General features: G+C 57.1%; 1 protein-coding gene across 1 annotated transcript in view; it reads right to left on the bottom strand.

The window, feature by feature from the left end:
* SND1 (staphylococcal nuclease and tudor domain containing 1) overlaps positions 1 to 10,395 on the bottom strand; it is a 445,445-nt gene that overhangs the window by 4,072 nt on the left and 430,978 nt on the right. The window contains exons 18-21 of the mRNA XM_005879181.2: positions 6,547 to 6,688; positions 3,096 to 3,219; positions 2,207 to 2,276; positions 1,167 to 1,280 (exon numbers count right to left, since the gene is read on the bottom strand). Of these exons, the coding sequence (XP_005879243.1) occupies positions 1,167 to 1,280; positions 2,207 to 2,276; positions 3,096 to 3,219; positions 6,547 to 6,688 (450 nt within the window). The remainder of the gene's footprint in view (positions 1 to 1,166; positions 1,281 to 2,206; positions 2,277 to 3,095; positions 3,220 to 6,546; positions 6,689 to 10,395) is intronic.

Raw genomic sequence — 10,395 nt, 5'->3', positions numbered from 1 at the left:
GCCCTGATCTACTCTGTCAACACCTTTTCCTGCTGTTTCTCCTCAGCCCTGCAGTCATTTTGTAAAAAGGCAGAAAATCTTCTATGGTGCTGACTCCTACCCTACATCTGCCCCTCAGCAGCCTGCATCTGGCGGCCGCTCCAACCATGACTTTCCCTCGGCTCTCGCTCTGAGCCCCAGGGACCTGCTCCAATCATGCGTTCAGATGCCCCTCACTCTGAGCCCCAGGGACTCCTGGAGGCTGAGGCCACGGCCCCTCCTCCGCCTGCCCGGCCTCCCTGGGGCGCTGGAACTGCAGCTGGAGTGGTGCGCCTGCAGCCCTGAGCACAGTCTTCCTCTCAGGGGGCACAGTCACCTCAGGCTCTTCCTTAGGCTGTGGGGACGCAGGCTGTCCCCTCCCATCCCATGTGTACAGACCACGCTGTACACCCCCAGGTTTCAACTCAAATCCTCGACTGAGGCTCATCTCGCTTTTCATTTCCACACTGAACACCAGAAGGCCGCCTGGAGCTCCCACAGCCTCTAATTTGCCCCTTCTCACCTCCCTTATCTTGGCCAGCAGCAACAGCCCCACATGTAAAACCCATCTTAGCCTCTGCCCCTCCCGCGCCCCCACCTGCTCTGATGGTGCTCGGAGACCTGGCCTTTCTCCCCAGCCCCACTCGCATGGCCCTGGTTTGGTCACCATTGTCCCTTGCCTGGATTTTCAATGCAGTTGTGTCCCAACAACTCCTTCCAGTCTCCTTCCCTGTTCTAGAAGCAACTTTCAAAACCAGACTTGACCATATCACACTTCTGCTGACAATCCTGCCACACCCCTCCTGCCCATAATACACAGAATAAACTTGATCCCCAGGCCCTGACCTGCTTTTCCCTTTTCATTTCCTGACACTGCCCGCAAGCCCTGAGGGCCCGGCTGTGGTGGACTAGTCTTAGCCCCCGTGCACCTGGCCATGGGCCTACCCATTCCTACGAACTAGCTCAAGTGCTCTGATGCCCCCACCTCTGGCACCTTCCCGCAACTTGCTCAGTCACTCCCATGTTTTGAGTCCTGTTACTAAGAGACCACCCATTGTTCCCACTCCTGTCAGCCTGTAAGGGCCACAGGGGTGGCTGAGTGTCACTGGACAGTCCTTTTCGGAAGGAGAGAAGACGCATCGACTCACATCTTGGGGCACCTGGATGAAGGCGAAGGCATACTCCGTGGCTTGAGCTGGCAGCACACGAGTGCTGAAGGCAGGTGGCAGGGTACCCAGGCGGGTGGACGGCAGGATCTCTCTCTGCAGAGGGCACACCAGGCCAATAGCATCACACACTTGATGACCCCTTGTTCCGAAAAGACAACTCCTGTGGCCAGGCCTCTGGGCGCTCTGATGGAGGGACTGTCTGCTAGCCCACGGCTCTAACAGAGGGACTGCCCGCTGAGCCACTGCAGTGAGGCCTTGGGAGAGCATGGCCTGCCGGCACCTGCAGTGGGCAGCTGTGGCTCACACGCTGTTAACCCTGGGCCTGGTGTGGGCACACTTGTTGGTTCCCACTAATGTAATTTGATAACTGGACTCTAGTCGCAGTTTTTCTTTCTTTCCAATGCCTTCCCTCTTCTACACCAGGGGCGCACTGGCTGGGAGAGGTCACCAATATGAGGGTGAGGCAGCGTCCTGGCTGCCCAAGGTGCTGGCCAACCCTGGGAGGACCTCTCCTCTGGTGGATTCCCAGGTAGTAAATTGGGTGTATGGCCCAGTTCTGGGCTTTCTGCTAACTGACCCTCAACTCTAGTCCTTGAGGAAAGTGGGCAGCCACAGCCACAGCTCAGGAACCACACACTCTGAGCTACAGCGCTCTCCCAGGCACTCTGCCACCTCAGGAGTGTCCCTCCCAGCAAACCTCGGTTTGGGGATGTGCTGGACGTTAACAGATGGGGACAAGCACCATGTTGAGCATGCGGACCAGGAACTGAGTGTGGAGGGCCTTCCTGGGCCCTCTCTTCGGAGGCAGGGCAGAAGAGGAAGCGTGGGCATGGCTGGGCACTCAGAGACCTATGGGTGCACACAGGCCTCTGCCAGAGATGCCAGTTTTGCCTGGTCACTCAGGGGTCATGGCCTGTCACACAAACAGTAGATGGCCCTGACAGAGGGGCTACTGTGTTGAATGGCCCTGGCAGCCACTTGGAGCCCCCCTCTTGTCCAGCTCCCGGCCCCCCACTCACGTTGCCGTAGTCAATGTAGAAGACGTGCACTTTGGCAGGAGACTCGACTTTCTCGACTCGGGCCCGGTACCTGCAATGGCATCAGGGGCAGAGCTCAAGGGACAGCCCCGAGGAGTCAATCTCCCTGGAGCCTCAGTGATGGCAGGGGAGGGGGCATAGCACTTCCCTGTCCAGGGGTCGGAGAGCACACCCGTGGGTGTCACAGAGGACAGGGCTCAGACTCCATGGGGGCACTGTGGTCACCATTTAATGGAATCAGAGCATAGCTGGGAGCAGAGGGAGGGAGAGGGCAGCATGTGAAGCAGATTAATGTGTCCTTGGGGCATAAAGCAACAAGACTAATGACTAGATTGATGTCTGCTGCTGAAACTCGGCACACTAAACAGCAGCTGTAATTAGCCGGCAGAAGTGTCTGGGAGGCCGCAGCGGGAACACATCCAAGTCACTTCGTCACCCTGGGAGGGCCATGGGCCCTGCCCTCGGTAGACCAGACGTAAGTGACCTTGCTGCCTGTGGGCAAGGCTGCTGCTGCTCATGTCCCAGACAGTTGGGGTGGAGGCGGGGTGGCTGGCCTGGGCTCACTGAGACATCACTTTTCCCGAGTGGGGTGACGGGTGTGTTCGAGAGACCCAGACAGGCAGGACTCCCCCAACAGAGTGAGGGGAGAGAGGAGGAGCACACTTCTGTAGTCTGGAGGCTGGCTGGACTGCAGGAGAATCAAGGCCCACATGGGCTCTGGGCAATATAGAGGGCTACCCTGGGGAGGCCGCCAAGGTCAACAACACCCCAGTGGACACCAGGCTGCAGAGGCAAATGCCTGGTCTAGCCGGTGGCCTGAGGACAGACCGGCCCCGGCTCCTGCTGCACTGCTTGGGCCCGAGTGGCTTACCATTCTCCATCCACAAATTTGGCTATGCAGAATTCTCCCCGGCGCGGGGCGTAGGAGCCCTCGACAGGAGGGTGGCTGGCGATGTCATTTCGCATGTTCTCCATTAGCTTCTCCAGCTGGGTGCCTGATGGGGAGGAAAAGAGTGAGACCAGGGTGCCAGGTTCTTTGGAGGCTCATTCTGGCTGGGGAGGCAGATGAGCCTGGGCGTGGGTGGGTGAGGAATTCTGTGGAGCGCCTGCAGCACTGACTCGCCCCCATCCCCCAGGGAGGTCCTCTCTGCTCTCTGCTCAAGAGGTTTCATGCTGTCTGTCCTCAAAGGCAGGATGGTGACTTGCTGACTGTGGAGCCTGTGGGAACACTCCTGGGCTTTGGGGAAGGAGGTGGAGAATGTGAGTGGACGTGGATCAAGGCCAAGGCCAACCAGCCTTCTCTAGGGTGGGAGCTGGCCAGCCTGCTGCCCATTCCTACAAGAGCTGGCCCTGGCTTGGGCCACAGAGGTGGTGACTGACCGCAGCCGCTCTCTGCAATGTCTCCTATAAGCTAAAGTGGAGATAAAGGATAAGCCCCATACAACCCCGGACAAGGAAAGGCCTGGGAGTCTGAGCATAAAAGATGGAGAGCAATTCTGAGACACGGTGCAGCCTCAGTGTCTCAAACTTGTCCACTCTGACCAGTCACTCTGCGAGACACATGCTGAACCGAACTCCCAGTGCTGTCAGGTTAGGATTCTTCCCTCCCATCCCAGTTCAGTGCCCTCCTCAACCGGACAGGGGGTGGGGGAAGCTCTCCTTCCCTGCTTGTCTTTCCTGAACACTCTGACCCCGGGGCTCTGTTGCTTGCCTGTCTTTTTGTTTTCTAGGTTTAGCAACAGCCAGGTTCTTCTCAAGTTCCCTTCCGGCTCCTTCCTGCTGCCTCCCACTTGCTAAGCCAGCATCAGTCCCCAGTGGCTTCTCCCTCACATCCCTCCTGGCCCTGATCCTAGGTCTGCATCAGACCTGTTGTGCCTGCTTTGCTCGCCGAGGTCAAGGTGCTGGGTGCCTGTGGATTCCTCTTTTCACCTTCAGGGCCCAAAGCGCCACTCACTATAACAGATGCCTAACACGTGTCGGCTGCTGGTACCCTTGTCGGTTGGCCTTACAAGTTCCTCGTCTGAGTGTATGTTCCTGCCATACGGAGAGCTCCTTCAGGGCACAGACCACAGCTCCTCTGGTTGTCACTCTTGCAGGGCCCAGGAGAGCCCTGACGTGCAGGGCGCTTGCTAACTCCGCTGCATTGAGGGTGACCTTGCACATGCACATGGGAGGTCTGTCCACTCCGGGCCTCTGCACAGGCCACTGTCCGACTGCTTCAGAACAGGGGCTTTAGGATGCAGTGCCCTTCCCCCACCCAGTGGTAAACACTACCATTCTCCTGAGATAATGCTCCTTGCCCAGACAGTAAAATTTCAAGGACTGAGGAGAAGTCTCTATAGAAGACAAGTTCCTCCTATACTTGGTTTATTTTTATTTTTTTGCTCCAAGGCAACAGAAAGCAGGCTTTGCCTCCTCAAACAGGCTAAGCCCTCTGGGAGGTGCTTACACAGACACCTGGTTGGTCATTTACAGCTAATGGAAACGCTTTCATCATTTCATCCGCTGCTTCCCCAAGGCAGGGTCTAATTAGGAGAAGGGAGAGAGGACGTCCCCAAGAGGGGGTGAAAAGTTGCAGAAGAGGGGGGCTGTGTGCGTTGAGGTTTATTTTCCTGGATTTCATGGAGCCACTGGGGGACAGGGTTTTCTCTGGAGCCCACCGAGACTCTCCAATGTGCCATGAAGCACTCACTCCCTTCTCCAATGTTCTAAGACACGGTTTCCTCCTTCTTTATTTTCTGTCTTTATTTTCTGCCTTGGCTACTGCTCGCTGCAGCGTCACGGCTCCCTAGGGCTGAGAGAGACAGTGGGCGGGCGGGGTACCGGCTGGTACACGAAGCCTCTGAGATTAGAGACCGACGGGTCAAAGGCCTTGAACCCTCAAGGTCTGTCCCTGGGAGACTTTAGGGTCCTGTTCTTATTCAAGGGGAGTCCTCCCCAACAGGACCGGAGGTGGGCGGAGCCCGTCTGGGAGCTGTGTACGCTGGGTGGGGTCTAGCTGGCGCCTGCGCTCAGGAACACCACCCCTGTAAGACTCCTTCTGGCACAAGCAGACCCGGAGGCTGGGTCTCTCTTGGCTTCATTCCCAAGGCAATGGCTGGTCCAGCTTCCACCAGGATGGCAGCTGACCTCAGAGAACCTGATCTAGCCCGGCCAGTATGGCTCAATGGTTAGAGTGACGGCCCATGAACCAAAGCGTTTCGAGTTCGATTTCCGGTCAAGGGCACATACCCGGATTGCAGGTTCAACCCCTGTCTGGTTGGGAGGCAACCAATCATCGGTGTGTCGCTGTCACATAGATGTTTCTCTCTCTCTCTAAAAACCAAAGGGAAAAAATAATCCTCTGGTGAGAATGAGCAACCAGAAAAGAGAACTTGATCCTGAAGGCTCATCAACTCCATCCTTGCCTCTCCCAAGTATAGCTCAGGTACAGGACTCAAAACTGTCAGTTTTCGTTGGCAAATGACATTAGCACAAAAGCAGCTGCCTGGGAAATATCATTAGCAAGGAAGTGGCTGAGACGAAGCTGTTGGTGATCTGGAGTGGGCCTGGGTGGGCTGAGGGGGCCGAGCAGAGCTGCATCCTGTCACCCAGGGGCCGCCCTGAGTGCCAGTGACATCTTCGGTCCTCTCGGCCTTGCAAGGATCAGGCTCCTGGGCCCTAGAGGCGGCTCTGAGAGCCCTTTCCTCTGCCCTGGGTGGCAATGAGAGGGAGGTCAGGTTACAGGGAGGGGAGGTGGGAGGCTGGGCTGAGGTCTCTGCCTCGGGGACCCTGGCCACAGGGCACAGCACTGGAGGGCAGGAAGGAGGAGGATGGAGAGTCCTTTAGAAAGACCACCTGGGGAGGACTTCCCCTGGTGTGCCTCCTGTTTCCATGGCAAATGGCTACCATTCAGGGCTGTGGTAACCTCTAGAGAAACCCCAGCGGAGACAAGCCCACACTCCCCTCCTCCACCTGCCTTCCCAGGAAGCTGACGGGGAGCGGGCTGGGAGATGCCAGTTCTTGCTTCCTGACCACATAGAGACAATCTGTTCACTGCTTCCTGATAGGCTCTGAGGGCTACAAATCCTCCTGCCCAGCTCAGCCAGGGGTGCCTGGAGCAAAACAATTACCTAAGAGTCTCAGAGCACCACCCAGACAAAACTGGTTACCTCACCAGTCCTCAGAGGACCTGCTCAGCCCGCCCACGCCAGGGCGCACTTGCAGGTCATGCAATGAGCAGTGCTGGGGCCCGGTGGCTGGGCAGTAGGGGAGGGCCCTGGAGGCAGCTGGAGGAGCCAGGAGCGGAGGCAGCGCTGCCTGGGCTGGGCCTGAGCACTCACCTGTCTCCACATCCTGCACGTAGAAGTGCAGGTCATCAGTGATCTCGGTCACAAACACTGGCTTATAGGTGGCTGAGCGCTCCTTCTCCTCCGGCACGGGTGGCACCTCGTCCACAGGCTGCTCCACGTAGTGTGCCCAGACCTGCGTGTGGCCAGCAGAGGGGAGGAGGGGAGGAGGAAGCGAAGTCAGAAAGGATACCAGGAAAGGGACTTTGAGGCAATGGGTCACCCGGGGCGAGTGAATGTGGGAGTCACCACAGGCACTCACGTGGCCCTGGGCTGGCCCCTGGGACCCTCCTACTTCTGGGAGGTGTGGGGACGAGTGCTCTTAAGTGCTTCTGATCCAGTGGCTCTCAACTTCTGGCAGGCATCGGAGCAACTGGGGAGCTTATTGAAAATGCAGGTGCCTGGGTCCCATGGCATGCCTACCGAAGTAGGATGTTCTAAAGGTCCCGAGAAAGTAACACAGTGCGGGCTCTGGCGATTCTCATGCCCACCAGCAGGACCTTGCCCCTGGGGTGGTTCCGGGCCCCCCACCCCTCCCCCATGCCACTCTCCAGGGTCATCTGACTGTCACAGGGCCACTGGCACTCCTGAGGCTCTGCAAGTGACAGCCCTGGGCCGTGGAGGGGAGGGCTCGTCCCTATGCAAGAATGCCCCTTCTCAGCAGCTTCTCTGTCCTCATCTCAAGCAGGTCGCTCTGACCCCAGCTCCGAAGTGGGACCACTCCCTCCACCTTCCTCTTCCCTTCCTTCCCAGCCCTGAGCTGTCAGGGAAGCAGCAGCTCAGATGCTGATGCTACGTGACAGTGCGTCAGGTCCAATCCTGCGGCCAGGAGGTTATCCTGTCAGTGCAGGGAAGGGAGGTGGCCTTCCAGCTGAGCAGGGGGAAGGCGGTGAGGGACTGCGGGGACTGGACCGCATGCGCCCCACAGACACACACACAGGAGCAGGGGTGATGAAAGAACTAGCCCCAAACTTACATGCTTACTAGGTGCCAGGAGCCATTCTAAACATTCTCCAAGTATGAACTCATTTAATCCTCACAACCACCCTTTGAGCGGAGATGAACGCGACCTGCTTTACAGAGCAAACTGAGGCACACGGGCTTGTGAGGAGCAGAACCAGGACTTGAACACAGGTAGGCTGGCTCAGAGCGCTTCCGGAGGCTTTGGCTTTGACCGGGCCTCTGGAGACAGCACTGAGCAGTGGCCTTCATTGTGTCGTCTAACTTTGGTCAGAGGGGCCTTCTCTGAGTCTCCTTTGCTTCCCTGGGAAGGTGAGGCAGTCTGACCCGCGACCACCCGCTGACATGCGGACTCCTGGGTGGCACCAGGAAGCAGCTGAGGACAGGAACGCCGGACTTACTGAGCCCCTTGGGTCACAGCCACCGAGGCCAGGCTCCAGCCTTTAATGTGGCACAAGTGTGTGTCCTCCCACTAGAGGCCTGGCATGAGCAACAGGAACTATCCAAGCCCAGGGTGGGGGAAGGAGTGGCTGCCAGTGAAAGGAATTCTAAGGACAAAATTAGGCAGGTTTAGGGAATAAAGAGGGCCCACGGGGAGGAATGTGTATGTGAAGGACAGGTATCTCTGGCCTGAGCAATTAAAGCAATTATAAGGTAGATCAAAAGCAGCCCTGACCTGAGCAGTTTGGAGACACCAAAGTGCTTATCTTACTTGTACAAAGGATAGAAAAAGGCCACAGGATAACGAGTGGGGAGGGGGGTTTGGGGGGGTAGGGGACACACATACATTCACAGAGGATAAAGAAAAGTCACAGGATAATGGAAAGAAGGAAACATTTTCAGAGAATGGAGGAATGTTGCAAGATAAGGGGGAGAGAAAGAGGCTTCACCACATGGGCTTTGGCCTTTGAAACTGATATATGTAATAAAATAACCAGTGAGGAGAGCATGGGGGTCCTAAACTAATGAAAGGTCCAATTAGAAAGGGTCCGGCTCAAACAAAGAACTGCAGCACACATAAACCAGAGACAAAGGGACACCAGCAGGAATTTTCCCATTAGAGAGCAGGCTTTTCCCATTTCGGGGCCCCTTCCCAGGAGACACCTCTGCCCAGATGGAGTTTGTATATACTTCCAATAAACGTCTACATTTTTATTAAAGAAATCTGTTAGTCCATGAATTTATTCTTCATCTTCGTCGGACAGAAACCCATGAGAACAGAAACCCACGAGAAGTCTGTACCCCAAATCCCATGTTTCACCAGGGAGTGGCTGAGGGAGGTGGGAGAGTCGTCTCTTGCGTCCAGTCCAAACCTCTGCCTCCCATACAGAGTGCCCTCCACCTTCTGAGGTTGAGCTCATGGGCCCCTGGTCCAGGGCTGGGCTCTACCCCAAACAGCTCCCGGCCCCTCTCACTTTCCTCCAACACCTGTCCTACCAGCTCGGCCCTCATCATAAGCACCTAGACACCTCTGCTTCACTAGCCCCGGGCCTGGCCACCACAGGAGAAGAGGGAGCAGAACTATTCAGTCAGATCAGGGACTCGGGGCCTAACCTGTCCAGGCCCCCTGCCCTATGAAAGGGGTCTCTTTGCACTTTCCTATGAAAGAGTCTCTCCAATCAGAGGCCTTGGCTGGGACCACTGAGAGCACTCGGGGGAGGAGGAGCAGCTCCAATTCCTCCAGTTCCAGGGGCTGCGTCTTGCTGAGGCTCAGACACTGAGAGCACTGGGGGGTGGGGGGTGGGGGGGGGACGACAACATAGCCCCTATTCCTTCTGGTTCCGAGGCCTGCAACCTGCCAAGGCTGAGCCTTTCCTTCTGCCCCCTCACTCAGGGAAGTGACTGCTTAGCCAGCCACGCCTATCGGCCTCCAGGCTCCCCTGAGCATCATGGGGTTCTCACTGCCTCAGAGCGACGAGATGGGCTTGGAGTGGGCCCGAGCCTGGGAGAAGTTCTGGGCTCCCACCTGAACTCCACCCTGCTTCCCTCAGCTGTGGGGGAAGGAGGTTCCACAGTAGAGTTGATGAATTGGGAACAGACTGACAAGGTGAGAGCAGAAACTGCTAATGACTCAAGTCAAAGAGCCTTAGGCGACAGCATCAGGTTTCCTCCTGGGAGAGGGAGTTTCTTCCTCCAGGCTCCAGGCAGCAGCTGGAGGGCAGGCTCAGGGGGCAGCAGCTGGCGGGCATGGTGATACAAACCAAAGCCTGAGGAGGCTCTCAGCCCCCTTGCTCCCACATGGAGGGCAATAAAGGGGCCATTGGTCCTATGACAGGCCCCACAGCTCACTGGGCCACAGGAAGGGAGCAGTGGGGTGCACATGCTGCCTCGTGAGGTGAGAAGACACCAGCAGCATGCAGTCGCCAAAGGATAGAAGAGGGAGAGTTGCACCTCAGCTAGAGGAACCCCATTTCTAAGTGAGGCTGGGTTCGCCCTCTGAATAGTAGAGCCCTGAAGGTTCCCTCTTTCCCTTGGGGAATGGAGGTAACCAGCCATTCCCTGGGGCTTGGCTGCCAGTGGCCCTCGGCAGGCTGGTAAATGCAGCCTGGCCGGGAGGGAAGCTTCTTGGTGGGACGGAGTCAGTCAGCTGGGACAGGCTTGGCTGCCCATGTCCCCACCCTTAAACATGGGTTCATTTTGCCCATATTGTCTTACGTTGCCCTTCTGTAGAGCTGGGGCAGGGCGGGGACAGACACAGTGGCGAGACACCTGCCAGACATGTGCCATTTTCCCACAACCACCCCGAGCCCTCTGATAGCTCAGATCCCTGACAAGAAAAACCCAAAGACCCCTTCCGGCAGGAACAGTAATTGTGCACACAGACACACAGTCAGTGCCATAAGGCTCTGCCCCAGGTTTGTAGCAGAAGGAAGAGCTGGGGAG

Source organism: Myotis brandtii, unplaced genomic scaffold (assembly GCF_000412655.1).
Source record: "Myotis brandtii unplaced genomic scaffold, ASM41265v1 scaffold587, whole genome shotgun sequence".
In the NCBI taxonomy this organism is placed as follows: domain Eukaryota; kingdom Metazoa; phylum Chordata; class Mammalia; order Chiroptera; family Vespertilionidae; genus Myotis; species Myotis brandtii.
This window is presented reverse-complemented; position numbering and strand designations above follow the sequence as displayed.